This window comes from Chaetura pelagica, unplaced genomic scaffold (genome assembly GCF_000747805.2).
Source record: "Chaetura pelagica isolate M959 unplaced genomic scaffold, ChaPel_1.0 scaffold703, whole genome shotgun sequence".
NCBI classification, from domain to species: domain Eukaryota; kingdom Metazoa; phylum Chordata; class Aves; order Apodiformes; family Apodidae; genus Chaetura; species Chaetura pelagica.
This window is the reverse complement of record NW_009952582.1, coordinates 37,481-56,644: the sequence shown is the minus strand read 5'-3', so window position 1 is coordinate 56,644 and position 19,164 is coordinate 37,481. Positions and strand designations below refer to the sequence as shown.

The window sequence follows — 19,164 nt, the reverse complement described above, 5'->3', positions numbered from 1 at the left end:
CCCCCCCCCTCCCCTGCCGCTCATCTTTACGGCTTCTAGAATGGTTTTTTATTCCTAGCAACTTGGGGGAAAAAAAAGGGTTTGTTTCGTGCCGCACGTTTCTTACAACCAATCCTGAGGGGCCGGTACAGCCGGGCCGGGGGCGCTGGAGGCTGCGGGAAGGTGCCCTGCAGATCCGGGCTCTGGGGCTTGACATGGGGGTGTTAGTCAGTGTTGTGATTAAATCACATTCTGTTTAGAACCTGCACTTGCCTCAGGAGCCATGTGGTCAGCTGATGAAGTTGCTGAGCTGTGTTACCTGCATTATAGGACCAGACTCCCAAAGCAGGGGAAACCAGACCCAAGCAGGGAATGGACTTCATTGGCAGCTGTTGTCAAAGTGGAGTCTGCAACCCAAAGAGAGGTTCTTGCTAATCCAGGGAATCTGCAGGGTAAGAATTGAGTTGTGGGGATTGGGGCAGTAGAGGCTGAGGTGGAGGTGGCTCTCCTTGATTCTTTTTCTGTATTTTTTTCAAGCTGCCTTTAAAAAAAGAACTGTACACACCCTTTCTGTCCCATTTCAACTTCCACCCAAATTCTTTACCCCTTTTGATTGTAAAAGCTTTTACAGGCTCTTGTCTGGAAAGGGGTTATAGTGAACTGCTGTTCTCCCACACTGCAACTGAGAAGATAAAAGCCTGCAGTTGGCAATTCAATAAGTAACAAACATCTAGGCAGGACCTGGATTCCTTATGTAAACCCTAGCAAAAGCATGTTCAGCTACTAGTTGAAACAATCCTAGAAAGGTCTCAGTTTGCTCTCCTTTAACAGACTGAGTTACTGCTTTGTGTATATGTTACTATCATCTTCTTTTCCCTTATTAGCACTTCCATGTTGTGCAGATTGTATCACATGCTGCTTTCTTACACATTTGAGGAATCCTGTGCCAGTGTCCATGCAGTATTAATCTGGCACTCCTGTTATGGGATCATAGACTTTTCCCAACAGTGGTCCTTCTGCCTACTGTGTTCTGTTTTCCAGCTGATACTGTTTCCTTTCTGGAATTCTTCATGGTTTGCATCCCTGTACCTTCCTTTCTGCCCCATGTTCTGTGTGTTTTCTTACCAGAATGACTGTATGAGAACAGGGCTTCCGGTGATAGTTCATTCAGTTAATGTTGTTTCCTTTCTCAGTAAAGAAGGAAGTTGTTGCTATGGGAACTGGAACAAAATGTATTGGACAAAACCAAATGAGAAAAACTGGTAAGTGTGGTGTAAAATCCGAGAACAGACTCCCTGTGCTACCTTATTTCTTGGAGCCATAGAATCATTGCAAATGTCCAAGGCATTGAGCTCATACTTCTGGATAGAAGCCAGAAGTGTAAGGCAGACCTTACCTTGTCAAGAAGAGAGGGGCTTAGGCAGCCATGGTGGCTGTCCTGAAAGTTTGCTGTCCTTGCTGATTTAAAGGTGAATAAACTTTTTATATGTGGAAATGTGTTGTTTAGGCCCTGAGTCTGCACACCCCAAGTCTTGATAACTAAAAGCAAAACAAAACATAAGCAAAATAATTATTATTGATTCACTTGTAACACTCTAATGATATTGTGGTCTGATGCAGAAGTTAGGGTAGAGGTGCCATCAGAAAGGTTCTAACAGGCTTTTTCTCCCTTACTGTATATTCTGCAGCTAGTTTTAAGTGTTTGTACAGTAAGCCATAGGTGCCTGACTTCCCACAGCTACCATTTCCTACCATTTGTTGTAGGACTTGCACTGCATGTCCTTGTTTTACTCAGAATGTTATGTCTCCTCTCCTTGGAGAGGGGAGAAGCCTTAGTAATTCATGCTGAAAAAGTGACCAAGGATGAAAAGTGGTTTTGAAGATGTAGGTACAGGGCTTTCTACTTTTTAAGGCTTCAGAGCACGAGTAGAGCAAGATAGGAGAAACAGTTTTGTGTACAGCAGTTTCAGGCTTAATGAAAGTAAAAGGGCTTCAAATACTTGAAAAAAAGTAAAGCTGTTTCCTCTCTCTGTTGTTTATCTTTAGTGATCCTAAGTTTTGAAAATATTTTCCTCTTATAACATTAATTTATTTTTAAATTAACTTGGTTGGTAGGCCAGGTTGATGGCTATCTGTTAGAGAATTTCTGAACTTTAAACTTTTTGAATTGTTAAGGGGAACTCCAATTACATGGCCTCTTGTTCCTGAAATAAAAGCTGGTCTGCATGTCATGCTCATTTAGATATCACAATAGGCAGGTGCTGCAGGAAGTTTGAAGAAGAGATGTGTAAACCTGTTAAAGATCAAAATTATTTACAAGAAAATACTTTAAACTGTAGGAGATAGTGCAGCAAGAAGCTTCGTCCAAAAGCTTAACCAACCACTTGACATTTTCTGGATGATGTTCTTCCATCTGAGAATACCAAGATTCACTATTAAGAACAAACATCAGGAAGGTTTTGAATGAAGTCAGTGTTTATTAAACTCAGAGGAATTCAGATATCAGAAGTGTTAAAATTTCATATTTAACAAGTCTCTGATTTGCTGTGGATTGAAGACTTATCCTTAATTTGTGTAAGCTATTGACTTCCTTTTGTAAGTACTGGAAGTTTAAGTATCTTGCAATAATACCAGTGTTAACTGCTGTCAAATGCTAACAAATCTGGAGAACTGTCATCTGTCAAATTCTGTTAGTTTTTCTCCTTTTCAGTAATGATGTGTATTGTTCTCATTTGGTAATTGCTCTAGGAGACGTTTTGAATGACAGTCATGCTGAAATTGTGGCCAAAAGGAGCTTCCAGAGGTGAGGCATGGTTCATGTGCTGTTACTCAGTGCCACTTGAGGTCGTTGTGGTACAAGTGGGTTTGACATACAGCTGAAATATCCAGATTTTGCAGCTTCGGGGATGGGAACGTAATGAAAGAGACAGTATTACTTCTCTGTAGGCAGCAATTTTTCCCCTTTTATTAGCAGGAGTTTAACCTATGTTTTACACTTCTAAATGATGTTGAGGCCCGTTCACAAAAGCTTGTTTCTTTCTCATTTTTATAGAGTCTCTATATGAAGAAGTAGTAGCATAACTGACTGGCTCCTCATAGACTGCAGCAGGAAAGAACAGGAACTAGTGGGCATCTAATTTTTGTTTTCCTGTGCATCAAAAACAAAGTAAATGTTTCATTAAAACTTTCTGCCTAACAGGTATCTTCTCCATCAGATATGGCTGGCAGCTTCCCATCAGCAATGCAGCATCTTTATTCCAGGAACTGAAACTGGGAAATGGAAACTCAAACCAAATACCATATTTATTTTCTTCACCAGTCATACCCCATGTAAGTATGCTGGTGTGAACCAATTTTATGGCTCCCATCTGTAGAATCTTAGGTAGAATGCAAAACTAAACACAGAGCTGCTCAAATTTCAGCAAGGTTTGATTTGTCACTGTACAGAGCTATGTTGTTTGAAATGTGTGTTTCTTGTAGTTAAATTTTTCTGAGTGTAAATCTGTGAAAGTTAGCAGTAGCTGCAGTGTTACTGGTGTGATGTGTTCCAGTCATGAGAGAGGCGTTTTTTGGCCGATTTTGATTTTACTTCTTTTCTTCTAGGTGGAGATGCCTCTATTATTCCAATTATTGAACCAGAAAATCAGATTTTTAAGCCACTGACTGGAGATGATGCAGCTGGACAATCAGCAGAGTGTAGAAGTAGCCATGATCGTTTGGGTCCAGAAGAAAAAAGGAAACCAGAGAAAATGGCAAGTAATCACGTAATCAAGAGAATGAGAACTGCTGATGATGGTTCTTTTTCCGTAACCATGGAAGAGCTGGATGTTCAGCAGCAACGAGCAGACGACACGTGTCCAAGCAGCTGTGAACGTTCTGCAGAGATGGGAACAGCTAGTAAGGAGACTGGCTTAGGGAGACCAAAGGTAGCAGATGTTCATAGAACTGGAGCAAAATGTGTACCTGGAGAGCTGGCTGATGCCCGAAAACCTGGGTTAGGGTATCACTGTGTGGGTGCACTACGAGTGAAGCCAGGTCGTGGGGACAGAACATGCTCGATGTCCTGCAGTGATAAACTGGCTCGCTGGAATGTGTTGGGGTGTCAAGGAGCTCTTCTGATGCACTTCCTGCAGTATCCAGTGTATCTGTCAGCAGTTGTAGTGGGAAAGTGTCCATATAGCCAAGAAGCTATGCGGAGAGCAATTATTGAAAGGTAAGTAAGTGCTCTCCTTTGGAAATCAGATAGTGTGTATGGAGACAATGGGTTACCAAAGAATGTCTTTCCTGTGAGAGTTACAGAGCACTGGAACAGGCTCCCCAGAGAGATTGTGGAGTCTCCTTCTCTGGAGACTTTCAAGACCTGTCTGGATGCCTTTCTGACTGATCTGCCCTAGTTTTTGGCCCTGCTCTGGCAGGGGGGATTGGACACAATGATCTTTGGAGGTCCCTTCCAACCTCCAACATTCTGTGATTCTGTGAAAAGGAATCTGCAAGGCCTAGAGGAGAGTAAATGGAACTGGGCAGAGGAGGGAAAAGACAGCAAGAAAGATACCAGGAAGCTGAACCACTCCCTTTAAAAGCCAGTTACTAGACCAGTTTGGCTTTGTTGGGTAACTGCTTCATAGCCTTACATCCTTCTAGGGTGGTTATGGAAGAGGCCATGGTGTACTAGCAGGGGAAACTCAAGGTACGTAGCTGTGAAGCTTACTAGGTGATCCTTTCCTCACACTGTAACACACGGGATGAGAATTTGCCCAGCCTTATTAGTCTTAAGTTGCAAAGTCAGGCACTTTTTCAGACTCTCACATCCAACAGTATGAACCTCAGTCTTTGTTATGCTTGAACACATGCAGGTTTTTTCCTCCTCATATGATCCTAATTCCATTCAATGTCTAATGGTAATTTAAGGTAACAAAGATGAGATTATACATGGAACTATGTTTAGTCTCTCTCTGGTCTTTCATTCTAATCCTTTAGGTTCATAAAACAGTTGTTAGTGTAATACGGTTGACTATGTAAATATTTTTACTGTGATTGCAGAAGTATATTACAGTTTTTATTCTGTGTACATTATACTATATTTTAACTAGTCCTTCTAAAAAATTAATTTGTAGTAGTTTTTCTATGATGGACAAGGTCTTAGTAAACTGATGCTTTTTTTTAATAAATCCTTTTTTGAAGGGGAAAAGTGCCCCCCAAACCCGTTTCTGTCTTCTGTAACTCAAGTTTAATTCAGTTTGAAGGTGAAAGTAATGTGTTTTAGATTATGAAGGGAAGTTGCACAAAATCGGCTTCTTTGTGAAGACTGAACTTAAAATCTCCTGCATTTTTCCATGTTTACTTTAGGTGTCAGCACATCTCATTTTTACCAGCTGGTTTTCTTACTCAGGAGGTTAAGCTGCTGCAGTCAAATCTTCAATTTGAACATAGCCGCCAGGCAATGCAGGAAGTTCAAACTAACAGCAAAACAAAACTTGTTCCTTGTAGTGCAGGTGAGTTAACTTGGGCTAGTTGCATAACTGTGTGCAGAAGTCCAAATAGAAATGAGGTGGTTTCGTTGGTTTGCTGGAGGCAGAGTGTGACTTAGAGCAAGAAATTAATTTCAGGCCAGAACTTAATTGTTAATAATTAATAATATTTAGCTCTGCCTCTAGTTCCCTGAAGGGAATTTTCAGGCTGAATAAACACTTGGTTGATACCATTAACAATTTATAATCCAAACAAAGACAGAAAAGAACCAGTTAAAGCAGAAGTTCTGAGGGCAACAAGAAAACAAAAATGTTAAAAGAATTGTGTTTCAGTTAGTTTTGCATTCTGCTTGGTAATGAGTGGCAGACTTGCCATGCAGAGTTTGCTTCTGGTTGCTCCAGAAATCTGTGAACCTAGAAAGAATGCAGAGTAGTATAGTGTAAAGGTTTGATTGACAGATGTTTTGGACATAGCATTTTTTTTTTGTCATGGTGGTGAAAGAACATGCAAGTCATGTTGTGATTTAGCAACATGGTCTTGTTTGGGCAAAAAAACCCCCCACAATGGAACTGCCACTGTATGTGTGTGATTAAGCAGTGTCTTTAAATTCGAGCGTGCCTGCCTTCTGCTGTTGCATACTTTTCTGGTATAACTGGCACTTGAAGTTACTCTATTACAGTAGAGCTGATGATAAAATAGAATGGAAACAAAGGGTTCCTTAATGGAATTCAGGTTCACTAAGTTTGAGGAAAAGATTTAGATTCTCTGAGATAGAAAACAAAATCCATCATTGAAAAATGGTGCCAGTTCACTTAGTGAAGAAGACCTGAAGCCAACTGTGGCCGAATTCCTGTGTTTGCCTTTTTTTTCTGTACAGTTACTTAGGTAATAAGATGAGTGATGCTTTATCACATTTCTTGGCATGTATTAACTATGTCAGCTTGATTTTTTTTCTCTTGAAGGGATTAAGATGAGAACAAACTCTGCATTCAAGGCTGTTACACTGAGTATTGAAATATGCTTGTCAGGAACATTTAAAATTATATTTCTAAAAAGAAAAATGTGTTTTGCTTAGTATTTTGAAGTTCGTGATAACTGAGAATAAATGAAATAATGGAAAATGTTTTCAATTTTAAGTAAACTTTTATCTTACCAAAATCTCATGTCCTCTGACCAGGGCATTTTAGATACTGCACATGGAGGGTTTAGTGTTAATACAAGTTGTTCATATGTAATGTTATTTGACATTACACAGGATTTTAATTTGCTAGATGATTGTACCTAAATTGCAAAGCAAGTACAATTTACACTTGAAACACAACAGTTGCAGTGTGCAGTTGAATCCTAATATGAATGTGATTAATGTAACCACTCTCCAAATTATGCTTTAAAACATGTAGGTTTTAACATCTTGAACAGCAAGATGTGATAGTGGAGGAGAGAAGCTGTGAAAATTGTCTTTAGAGTTAATGCATGTGCTGCTGTTTTGTCTCTTGGGAACACAGAGAAATGGGAGAACTTAGGGAGCAAAGTTGTCTTAATGCAGTAGAAGTTCACAGCTGTTAGGCTGTGGAGGGACAGATTGGGCACATCCATCAGTTTGTTTCTGTTAACATGCTACTGATGCTTTGCCAGGTATTTATAAATCTATAAGGTGTGGCATGCAGAGTTTCAGCATGAGTAAGCTTACAGTGTAAGATGCTAATATAAAGGATAATGTCATTAGCACTTGCTGTCTCTTCCAACAACTTATTTTTATATTTCTGCTAATAACATTTTTCAAGTAAAGTCTATAGATACTTGTTACATGTCAGTTGTCAGTTCTCAATCACAGAAAGAACTATTTAGAGTACAAATAGAATTATACAAATAGAATTAATTATACAAATAGAACTATTTAGTGAACAAATAGAATAAAAGGAACTGTTAAGTTATGCTTTCGTGATGAGAGAATCTCCCTTGTTCATAATCCTTTCTTCTGCAGCTATCAGTTGGAGTGCTGTTCCTGAGCAGCCTCTGGATGTCACCTCAGATGGTTTCCGGCAGGGAACAACGAAGAAGGGGATTGGGAGCCCTCAGAGCAGGTGTGAGAATGTTGTGACATGTGGATGCACGTGTCTTAGGTGTTAGCATACACACTTCTCTCAGCTCAGGTGAAGGGCAGGGCATGGTCAGAGCTGAAAGAAATCAAGGGAAAGGGTAGGGAGTGGGGGAAGGAAGAGTCACCGTGTGAGGGGGAGGAGGGAAGATGGCATGACAAGCTATCAAGTTCATCCTATTTCTTTGTCACTGTTGATTAAAGAGAGCGTTGTTGGTAATGGTGATGGGGGACTATGATACATTTTTATTAAAATATATCTATTTATTGGTGAAGTTAGCAAAATGTTTGCTTTATATCTTTTGGGTTGATGGCTGTGAAGCAAATGTCTGTGTTGCAGGTTCTCTTTTTAGAGATTTATTTTTTGTAAGAGTCGTACCAACTGACCTGGATGTATTATTGTTTGATGTGTTGCTTTGAAATGTGGGTCTCTGCCTTAAAGTTTGAAAATGTTATTAACTGCTTGCATCAGATTCCTAACACAAAATGTCACCTTTCCAATTGTCATCTCGACACTGTGCTCTTTAGGAGACATAATAATCTTCTATCAACTATTAATGTTTAATGCAACAGTTATGTGTTTTTCTTGTGGTTGAGAATTGTAAACATCTGGAGACAAATTTCTCCATCTCTCAACACTTCCCGCAGTTTAGATGAAGTAACCAAAATGATAATTGGTCTGTGGAAGTTCAGCTTGAGTGTTGGGCTGATGTTTTGGTTGTTGGCTGCTTACGCTACAGATTTATCAGTGGTCATATTGTTAATTTTTCCCAGCCTTTCTGGGAGAAAGAAGATAATACTGACAGTGCTGAGTAAGATAAATTGAGCTTAAATAATTCTTGTGGAGAATTCATTCACATGCTTGGGAGTTGCATGTTCTGAACTTCTTGAAGTTTGACCTGGCTTGACTAAGCTTATCCTGGTATGTCCTACTATTTCTAAATTTTATGTGGAAAGATCAGGAACTTTATGGTTTGTGACCATTATTGGTGTCTGGGGTATTGTTAGCACAGGTGATTGGGGTGACTTAGTGTGTCTTTTCAGACAGGCTTTATGTGCACTGTAAAACATTTGCCTTCAGTATGTAGTGAGTAACTTGTTCCAGGAGACACATGAAAGATCAAACAAAACAACAAACTCCTTTTCTCAGTAGGCTTAAATTTGCTAGGCAGCATTTGTGTATCGACTCTGAAACTTGAGAGCCATCTGCTAGCTGCTGCTTTGCACAGAACTGTAGAAGCTCAAATATTGTTGAGAGATGCTGCTGTTTTACACATATGCTCACAATTCACTAAAAGGTTCAAGTTACTAGAGGGGGCCTGCAGGGCTGCATGGTTGCAAAGGTCTCCTTTCCTAAGGAAATCAGAATTAAAAACAATGTCAAGGAATAAGTACATTTTTGCTCTTTGCTGATAAACAGTCACAAAAGGAGCTCTGTAATGAAAATAAGGAATTTATAGCCTTATTGGAGGCATCTGTTTATTATTAAACAATATTTATATTTCTACCCTGTGTTTTTTTTTTCCCTCAAGGAATCTCAGGGTTGAGTGGTGGTGGGGTGTTGTTTGGTTTTCTCCCCCCTCAGTGTTCTGGATATCACTAAATATCTAGAAGGGTAAAGCTTACTGACTAAAATGACAATATTGTTCCAGATACTTCTTTAATTTTTTCTGGGCAATACAAAGTTTCAACAAGCCTTTGGGGTCCTCCTGGCTCAGCCTGGCTGTAGGTGTGACCTGCACAGATGGCAAGATGGAGGCAATACAGCTCTTCATCAACATCATATTTAAAACTAAGGGAAAAGGCAGATAGATGGGCAGTTCAGATGGGGTAGGCAAAGTTAAACTGTGAATAAATTACTACATTCCTTGAGAGTGTAAATAAAAAATGTTCAGCTGGGATGTGCTACTGTGAGCTGTAATTGGATGTGTATTTTTAAATTTCTTTTTTTCATCTGAATTTCTGATTTATTTCAATTTTATTTTTTTTTTCATCAGATCCAAGATCTGTAAGGTGGAACTCTTCCATGCATTCCAAAAGCTGGTGGCAAGCATTTCAGAGGAGGATCTACCAGACACTCTCCGGTAAATAAATTTTTGTTATATTTTAAAGAGAGAGTTTATCTTAATTAAACTCAGTAATACTGTGATGGTACCAGAATCTGCTCAGGAGTTTCACTTTAGAGAAATTAATTGTTAAGATTTGGTACTTGAAAAATATGGCATGTACTTCAGGGGTTAGAAAGATTCTTTTGAGTCTTTCTTTTTAATCACCTCCTTTGAGAAATAGCTGTTGCATCTCCTGTATTAATGATAGAAGAATTTTCAGGTGGCCTGCTTGAAATTAAGGTAAGAATTTGGGGCAGCTCATCTCTTCTGAAGGCTTACTACTTTTCAAAAGAGTAAACTCTGTTCCTGATCAGTGGAGCTTTGTCCCTCTCTTGCCTTAGATCTGTAAGCCTTTTCTGCTTTCTGTCTTGGCAGAAAAATACATTTTGGGTTGTTTTTTTTCTGAGTTGAAGTCATCTTGTCTGAAAGTGACAGTGACTAGGCAAGAAGGAATGAAGAGGGAGATGAGAGGATGAAGTAGTATCTTTTTTGAAAACATGAGCTGTTAGATCATCTGCCTGCAGCACTGTACCCTTGGTGGCATTCAAACCAACATCAAAATTATTGTCAGGTTATTGATACCTGGTTGATGTTTAGTAATTCTATCAAATGCTATTTCTTTTGTTTCACAAGAAGGAGGAGTAATGAAAATCTTTTTTTCATCTAAGTGTGTGATGGAGAAAGAGCTCAAAAGGTGAAATGGTGTTTAGGGAGGGCTCTTTCTGCAATGCGTGTATTACATAGATGGATACTTTCTAGAAAGAACAGAAATAAGCTTTTGTTTGAGGAAGCCATGATTGGAGGTTTATTTACATTATTAGAATAAGGTTTGGTTTATCAGACTGGAGTTTCTCACAGTAATCATTCAGTCTGACATTGCATTATGTGCATTGATGTATTTTATGGTATTTCAGCCCAAATAGCTACCACAAAGCAGGGCATAGATGCATATACAGACAAACTTATGTCTTTCTTTGGCTTCATGATTCTGAGAGATGTAGAAGGTTCCAAATCCAAGGTCTTGGAAAGTTTATTTTAATTTAGGCATATTTCCAGGTATGATTTCACCAGCTCTGGGATGCAGTTGTACGAGGTGTTTAACTTACTTCACTGCTTTTAGTTACTGATGAAGATGGCCTTGCAGCAGTCTCTGTTGCTACTGCTTGTAGATTCCCATTTTCTCCCTTTTATCAGCAGCTCTTCTCCAACCTCATGGTGAGCCAGTTCAACTAGCTATTATGGCAGAAAGCAATTTCCTTGTTTTCTATTGGAAAATGAGCTCAATCGGCTCCTGGAAAGCTAAAATAGACAATACAACCTGTGTAAAAGCAGTAGGAGGTTTGTGTGGCTAGAAGTAGGGGAGATGGGTCATTGCTGCCTTTCAGGGTACCAAGAGAGTAGATGAGAAGAACTTAGGCAAAGTAAGCACACCGTGGATCCTAATAATTAGATTTTGTTTGCTTTTGAATTCTGTGGAGTAAAGACTGGAGTTACCCTGTGTCTGTAGAAGTGTCTCATGGCTGCTCTAAAGTTCTGATGTCAACGTGAGCCATGCTAGTGCTGAAATGGTTTCAACTGGTTCTAGATGTAGAGTGACACTTTCTCCTTAATTCAGTTTTAAATTACTAGCCTCTTTTGGATGGTAGTTTGTCCTCACTTGTTTAGCCATCTTAATTTCCTTGGAATAGTATGTGAGCTGGTGCATTGCTGGGGTAGGTGACTCATTGTGCTGATCATGTGCTACGTACATAAAGCTACTTCACCTCAGGGCTTTTATAGACTCCAGTGGCTTTGTAATTTCCTTTGCCTTTTTTGCCCTCTACTGCTTTTCTGTCTGGACTTTGTATGACAACATCCAGCTGACTGGCAGATGTGGCATCATTTTTAGGCTGCAAAAACTCTATTCATACAATAGAGGTCCTAGCTCACCAGTCAGCTTGTCCAGTTGCTTTCCTTTTGAAGTTTTTGTTTGTCCTATTCTTTACTTTAAAAGCAATATTAAGAATGTCTTTGTATTGTTTCTTCCTTCTTCCCTTTCCCTTCCTACACAATATTCTGATCTGTTTTCTTTTTCTTCCTTCCCTCCTTGTAGTCTGGACTTTAGTAAGAAATCCCATGCTCTCAAATAGCTTCCTCTGAACTTTGTATATTGAACTGTTACTCAGTTTTGTATTTTCTTCCCATTCAAATGTATCTCATTATCTTCTCCCACAAGTGGTTGGCTCTAGTGCTACACTGTCACCCAGTTTCCTTTTCCCACTTTGCCCATAAGTTCCTGCTCTGCCTTTTAATGGTCTGCTTTTTGGCCCCCTTCCTCCCGTCCTTTCTGTTCCATCAACGGAATGTCATTCTGTAGTCCTTTTAAATTGGCAAAACAGTTTGTCTTGGTAGCATAGGGCACACAAGGACCAGGAGCATTCTTTGCCTTAGCTCTGCATCTACTGTTGTCCCCTGTCAGGCACAGGATACTGGGGGAGTCAAAGTGCTTTATGTGGAACTAGTGTACTGGCTCAGATGTTCTTTTGTTTTCTTATTTTGTGTGTCTAAAGCTGCTTCTCTTGCATTTTGTGTCTTCCTTTCTCTTTCATTTGTCAGTTATGTCCAGAGGATTAGGGAGGACACTTAAATTTGAACAGGTAGGCAGCCTACTGAGTGCAGAACTTTGCTGGCTCATCTAAAAGGCAGGTTTACCAATTCATAGTGGTGAAGCTTCATCAAGATGCTAAGTATAAGACTGAGCAGTTTAGCTCGGGGTTTATTTTATTTGCTTTTGGCTGAGACTGTGAGAAGGTGGTGTTCGGCTGGCATGAGCTACTTCTTCACTTTGAACCAGATAGAGCTGTATTGTGCAGCCCCACTTTTTTTCTTCCTTTCTGATAATTTCTGTGATCTCTGTCCTCTGTGCATCACTTAAATTCTCACTCGTCTCTCTAGGTAGACTATGTAAAATGCTATTAGTTTCCTTAGAACCTCTTACCTCCAACTGCCATACTTCATCCTCTTCTGTTGACTCCCTCTCACGTTACTTTCTGTTAATGTTTTGGAATTGCTGATACATAAATCCATTTTTACATTATTATTTGCTTTTCATGTTTTCTGTGCTTGCTGTCAAAGGAAAAATATCACACCACTGGGCAGTGTTGTGCCATTGTTAATCTGAACTGTTATGTAAAAACCTCTGCTCTAGTATTATTGTTTGCAGATCACTTGGTGGCAATATGGCAAAGAGGTTTTGCATTGTTGGGGTTTTTTCCCTCCTTGTTGAAAAAAAACATGTTGTTTTTTCATCACCTGAGGAAGTGAAAGCCTTCTTTTGTCACACAGTGGGATCCCCTATACAGTCACCAAGCACTGCTGTTTGTGCAAGGTGTGGCTGGCTGTGCAGCCCTTTTGTCTGAGTTGAAGGGAAACTTAGTAACATAAACCTGTCCCGAGTTTCTTGCTGGGCTTGTTAAATGGAGGACAAATTCCCTTTTCTCTGAAATTGCAGTCAGGAGCCTTTGCAATTAAGATGGTGCTTTCTTCCTCCTTCCTGTGCAGTCTGCAGGATGGATTATTTCAGGTCCAGTAACAGTTCCTAATTGCAGGGAGTGGGCTGTTGTACAGAGGAGTGTGAGGACTTTGAGTAGCTTAAATATTTAAATATCTAAACTACAGTATAGAACCTTTACTTGGGCTTCATGTTTAAGATGTTTTGCCAGTGTTCATTTGTGAAAAACAAATGGGTTCTGCCAGGTGATCACTATATCTTCCCTGCTGGAGTGACTGAGGGTGATTGTAAGGAAATGTCAGCCTAATGGAAGTAACTGTCCTGGGATTGGTGCATTTCACTGTTAGTGCTGTTCCTCCAGTTAAAAACAAACAACCCAAACCAAGCACATTAGGCAAGATTTTTGTTGCTGTTTTCTAGTCCCTTTTCAATCTTCTTTTTCAAGTCTGTACATTAAACAATTCCTGTGATGGTCCTAACACTGCAGAGAGGCCTATGGGACAGTGAGGTCCTCTCTGACTGAGATCTCTGATCTGACTAAGAACGTAATTTCTATACTGCACATTACAGAAGCTTTTTAGATCTTTGTTAGATTGGAGAGCCTTTTATTAAGTAGCATTTTCTGCTCCATGAAAGTACCCCATCATAATTCTCTCAAGACCCATCATAATTCTCTCAAGACTTGATTATTCTTTTTTTAATGACTGTTGAGCTTCTGCATCTTTTCCTCTGTGTGATTCATTTGTTCCCCATCTCCGACGACGTTGGAAAAAGCCACAAAGCTAATTTTCCATTTTTCCAAGAACATTTTGAAAATCTGGTGTCCCAAGCTAGACATACCAATCCAGAAGCAGTCTTCCAAATGCTGCAAAACTTTACATTACTGTTAAAACATATTGTATTTGAGTAGAACTCTCCCATTGAGTTAGCTCACTTGGTGACTTTGCTCTGGTCTTCTTAGCAATTGGTGGCAATTACAAAGGTTGTCTGCAATGTGTGCATTTTATTGGAAGCCTTGAAGAAGATACTTATAGAATCAGGCCAAGCATTGTTTCCTTGCTCCCTCTCGTTAGGGATTCACAGCAGATTTTTGTATTTTGAAGTTGTATAAGCTTTTGCCCTTTTAGATGCAATTCATTAATTTTTATGTGAGTAATGTTTTGGTTGATGCCTTGTGCTTATGTCAGCATTTTCCATTAATAAGATGCCTGTAATCTCAAAAGCTTGTATGGTTGAATGTAAATGTTTGAAACTGAATATGGGGTTAAAGGTAGAGTTTGTTGCTGAGAAGAAAATATTGCAACAGTGTCTTGCTTTTCTTTGCAGTCTGCTTGCCTGTGTGCCCATTTCTGCTCAGCTTTGCACCTGGCTGGGCATGTGAATGTTTCCAAGCATTATAGTAATCTGCAGTGATCTGTGTAATGCTTCCAAGAGCACCATCCCTTTCAGAAAGAAATCTGTGGATCACCTCTCATGTTTTTTGTGATACAGTCATCAGAATCACTCTGTCTCTTACACAGTAGTGTAGGAGAAAGACTGAAATAGTAAAGGAAATCATGAAAGGAATGTAGTCAGGCAGACCTGGTTAGGCTGGAGATAGTATGATTGTACCGAAGTTTGCCTGGGGCAGCCAACTAGTGTTCACTTCTGCAAAAAAAAAATCACTGGTTCTTCATTACCAATTCTTAAAGCCTTAATGACCCAACCAAAGCTGAGATACACTGAAATCATGTGAGGTTTTTAGACAGATGCAAAGTACTTTGAAAGCATTTTTTCCAAATATATGGTGAAAGTTTCTTAGAATCATAATGCAGAAGTCAAGCATGAATTGAACAAATCTGTTTGATTTTGGCAGTTCTTTGAGAAAGCTCTTTAAAAATGCAGCTTTGGGTTGCATCCACTGTTCAATCCTGTAGTGAAGTTGGCTCCTTAGAGAATGAGTCTGCAAGAGGCTGTGGTTTCATGTGCTGTGGTAGTGAAAATACTGAGCTGCTCCTTACTGTCTCTACTGCTTTTGTGCTAGCTGTGGTTTCCCTTACTGTCTACTGGAACAGTTTCCAAACAAAGTTCTGCTGGAATAACCTAGGTTAGCAAATCCCATGTGTGTTTTAGCTAAGTTGGACCAGACTGCCAGATATGAGTTGAAAGAGCCACTGATTTGGGAAAAAGTGCAGTCTATAGCAAGGAAGAAATAAAGAAGAGCTAGACATTGGAGTCTTTCTCTTGGCTTCTTGACAGGTGGAATATAGCTAGCTAACTAGCTCTGTTTCTGGATCTATATCTGTGTATGTGCATCCACAGCAAATGCAAAGAAAACAGCTGTTTCACATTGAACAAGATTGAGCCAGTCTAAAAATCTGTGTTGTGTAATTCTTTTTTGATGTGTGACCATGCTAAATGTGACCCTCATAAGTCCAAGTAGCTGTGTTTTGAAGATGTAAACAGCATCTGATATTAGCTATTGTATACATGACAAAGGACAAATGTAAGTCATTAGATGCATTTACAGTGAAGAAGGGCAGGATCAAAGTCTTAAACAAATCCATAGGATGTACTTGTAACTGCAAGAAGGGTGCTAGCATAAGAGAGTTTCTTTGGTCTTTATCCTTGAGTGTAACCAGGCATATTGCTCCCCAGCAATATGATTTTCAGATGGAGGAGAAGGTGCAGGTTGTTTGTACCGTGTCTGAGGTACATGCTGGAGAGTAGCAGCTTGCCTGTGCTAGAGATTTGGAGCTGGTTGTGGTGGGGTTGGCCTTGGTCTGTGTTGTTTCCTGAGTACTGCTTATGCAGATACCTTGTTGTTCTTGTGCCTGTTCAGTGGTGCTCCTGAACCATGATCCCAGCACTGATAGTGGGGTTCCCCTGGCCAGGGGGAGGAGACTTGCAGTGAGCCTTTCCATGGAACTTTTCAGAGCAGCAACTTGGAGGTTAGTTTCACAGTTTGATTAATGTGACAGAAGGAAGCAAAATGGATTAGCTGTGACAAGAATGCAGGCAGGTTTTTAAGACAGTATGCCTCTCCTGTGTTCAGCCATGGCATAGACAGGTTCTCCACTCTTGCACTTTCTGAACCTAAGATCTGAAGGACAGATGATGTCTCATGGCTTTCTATGCTTGTCAGAATGTTATAGAAATACATTTATAGCAGAATGTCAAATGTGTGAAATACAGCTCCTGATGGTCTGTTGTTACTTTGTTTGTTGGGGGGTTTTGGCAGGGTTGGGGTGATGGTGATCAGTGTTGCCTTTGAGCACGACAGCCTGTTCTGGAAGTTAGTGCAGTGGTTCTCAGACATTTTGGGTAAGAGTCCTAGTAGTAGTTTGACTTTTCTTCTTGGCGAAGGTCGTGTTGCCTGTGATCTTCCCTTCATATTGGGTTGAATGTATAAACATTATGTTCTACATGTGGCTGATAGACAGTTTGGCAAAGGAAGATGAAAGAGGCTGGGAAAATAATGCAAGGAGAGGAAAAAAGTATCAATGAAATTGTCCTAGAGGCACTTGCATTTGGATACTCTAGACCTGAATTTCCCTATTTTGAAAATGAATGTACAATGCCCTGGGCAGAGTGACCAGTGGTTCTGCTGAGATTGTGAGGAGCCTGAAGGAGAACAGAGCACCAAAACTGCTAAGTCTCTCTTGCTTTAGGGAGAAGATAAAAAATATTTTATCATTTGTCTCACTCTTCCCTATTATTTGTGTTGGAAAAGAAAGAAAAACTGTCCTGTTCATCCTTGTCCCCTTCCCTTCCAGCCAGCAATCGTATCCATTCCTAGAGCAGAACAAGGCTCTTTCCACCCAATTCAAAACACTTATCTCTAGGCACCTTTTCTGCTTTGCTTCAACATTTTTTGCTATTGTGGAAGCTTTCTGTAACCTATTGTCACATAGTCAAACACTTAACTCCTATGTTGATGGAGTGTATGAAGCATGGTAGAGGAGTTGTTTTGCTTCCTTTTGTAAGAGTGCTGAGATGTCTAGATACAAGAGCCTCAGGGCCTAGGCCCCTCCAAGTCTCCCTAGAAGCACAAGGGAGTTTCACTTAGTAGCATGAAAGAGCTCATAGGGCATTATCATGTCCTTAGATACTTGATTCCTTTTTTCATTTTGTGACTTTGCATTCCATAGGATAATATAAATGTGTTTGTTACTGTGCATTTTCTGTCAGGATGAAGACTCTAGAAACCTACTGGGACTACAAGGAAGCTGCATTGAACTATCAAGAAGCCTGGAAAGTGCTGCGTAGCCAAGCCTTGCTGGGTTGGGTCAAGAATGCCAAGGAATACCTGCACTTCACATAAGAATACACATGGATATGTAAATCCAGCAGTAAGCCCTAGTGCAGGAAAGTATGTCCTCCAGCGCATGTGCTGTAAGGGTACAGGGGTGAAAAGGAAAGCAATTTAGATAATTCTTTATTTTGGTCGAGTTGAAGCCCCCTTCTTATTGTGATACAGAAAAGGGTCGTTGCACACTCAGAGTTCTGTGCTGCACAAGACAATAATGCCTCCAAAAGAAGGGAGCTGTGCTGTGCTGTCCTCCCGTGTCTGAAGAGCCGACGTATCGGTCATCGTCCATTGCAGTGGAGGTGATGCCAACTGAAATGGAAGCAGTGCTATGGAAGAAAGGTTGTCATTGTAAGATTTTAGTGCTGCTTATTTTTCTTCTCTTTATAATGTTATGGTTATTTTTGGGTTGCTGGGACAACCCTAATGTGTAGTAAGTAATATTTTTATAATTCTTGGCTCTTGTTGTTGGATGCCTGGAAGAATTTTCTGTGTCCCCCAGCCCCACTGCTTCTAACTGGAAATACTAGTTCTGTTAAAGGGTCTTTTTCTTCTGGGAGTACTTCATACAAGTTTCTATTTACTCAACATAGCCAAAGCAGGAGAGTGCTGGGAAGAAGACTGTGTCAAAGCGTACTACTTATGGTATTCCATGTGTCTTTATTAATTTCAGGACTTTGCCAGAAACCCCTTTAACTGCTTTGCTTCTGTTATCAGGAAAGAAACCTTCTGATTTACTGGGTTCAAACCTGTCAATCCTGTGTAATTACAGGCAAACATCTACCTACTTCTCAGTGTTTCAAGCACTGTCCATCCCCCTGCCCTCTGTAATATATGGTTAATTAAAAGCAGGGATGCCTTAGCCATTTATGTCACTGTTTCCTGGCATGTGTTCATCAATAGCCTGGCAAAGGTAGCGATGCTGTGGGGGGGACTAGAAGTCTTCTCTGGCAGTCTTTGCCTTTGTGCTTTATTACCAGAAACATCTGCATGGCAAAACAGTCAACACTGTGACCTGGGGGGAAGGAGCTGGCAGTCCTCCCTAAACTTTCTGCCCCAGTTACTGCCTTCTTTGAGCAAGGTCAGAACCACTAACTGCTACTGAGCACATTCCCCTTCTGTACTTTTTCTGTTGTAAACTACAGTTCATAAAATACTTGGACAAGGCAATGTCAGGATGAAAGAAGTGGGTAATTTAGAATTTAAGAATACTTCAGTGATTGAGTTTTTTGTTCTTTGGTATCTTACTGTAGTTTGGATTTGAAAAATGGGCACAGCAGTTCTCAAAACGGAACAGTACATATAACGTTACAGTCTGAGAACTAATTACAGCAAATCCTTTCACTTCACACTTGGGTTGGCATGTCAAATAAGAATAGTTGTGTCTTACTTGAAGAAATAACAACTTGAATTCTAGGTGTATCAGCCTCTCCTCTCAAATCCAGCACTAACATGCAGAAAAACCAGTTGTGTTGGTCGGAGGGGTTTACTGTATGTGTTTGTAGAGAGCAGGGGATTATGAAGAAGAGTGACTTGCATTAGTCATCAGAGGATGAAGAGTGTCCAGATGGATGCCATTGCAGATGGGCTGACTACAGGGTGAACTGCTGAAGAGAAATAGTAGCAGTTATTGTAGTTGAACAAATAGCATTCCAAGGGCAGAGTCCTGTAATGTACCTAAAAAGGTAACAAGTACATTTTCAGGCTCCTGAAATTTACCTTTCTCTTTCCC

General features: G+C 40.1%; 1 protein-coding gene across 1 annotated transcript; it reads left to right on the top strand.

Annotated features, from left to right (window-relative positions):
- The first annotated feature begins 262 nt into the window (after positions 1-262).
- Positions 263-17,490, top strand: ADAT1 (adenosine deaminase, tRNA-specific 1). Its single transcript, XM_009993641.1, has 9 exons — positions 263-431; positions 1,173-1,241; positions 2,728-2,782; positions 3,179-3,309; positions 3,583-4,192; positions 5,326-5,471; positions 7,433-7,532; positions 9,544-9,630; positions 17,315-17,490. Exons 1-9 carry the CDS (start codon positions 263-265, stop codon positions 17,445-17,447), a joined length of 1,500 nt encoding a protein of 499 aa, XP_009991943.1. The 3' UTR covers positions 17,448-17,490.
- Positions 17,491-19,164: the final 1,674 nt, after the last annotated feature.

What these genes read in the sequence shown, in the direction of transcription:
- ADAT1 (XM_009993641.1), top strand. Translation starts at nt 263, where the DNA reads ATGTGGTCAGCTGATGAAGTTGCTGAGCTGTGTTACCTGCATTATAGG. An exon ending in ATTGGGAGCCCTCAGAGCAG is followed by an intron (nt 7,533 to 9,543) that starts GTGTGAGAATGT and finishes TTTTTTCATCAG; the next exon opens with ATCCAAGATCTGTAAGGTGG. An exon ending in GATCTACCAGACACTCTCCG is followed by an intron (nt 9,631 to 17,314) that starts GTAAATAAATTT and finishes ATTTTCTGTCAG; the next exon opens with GATGAAGACTCTAGAAACCT.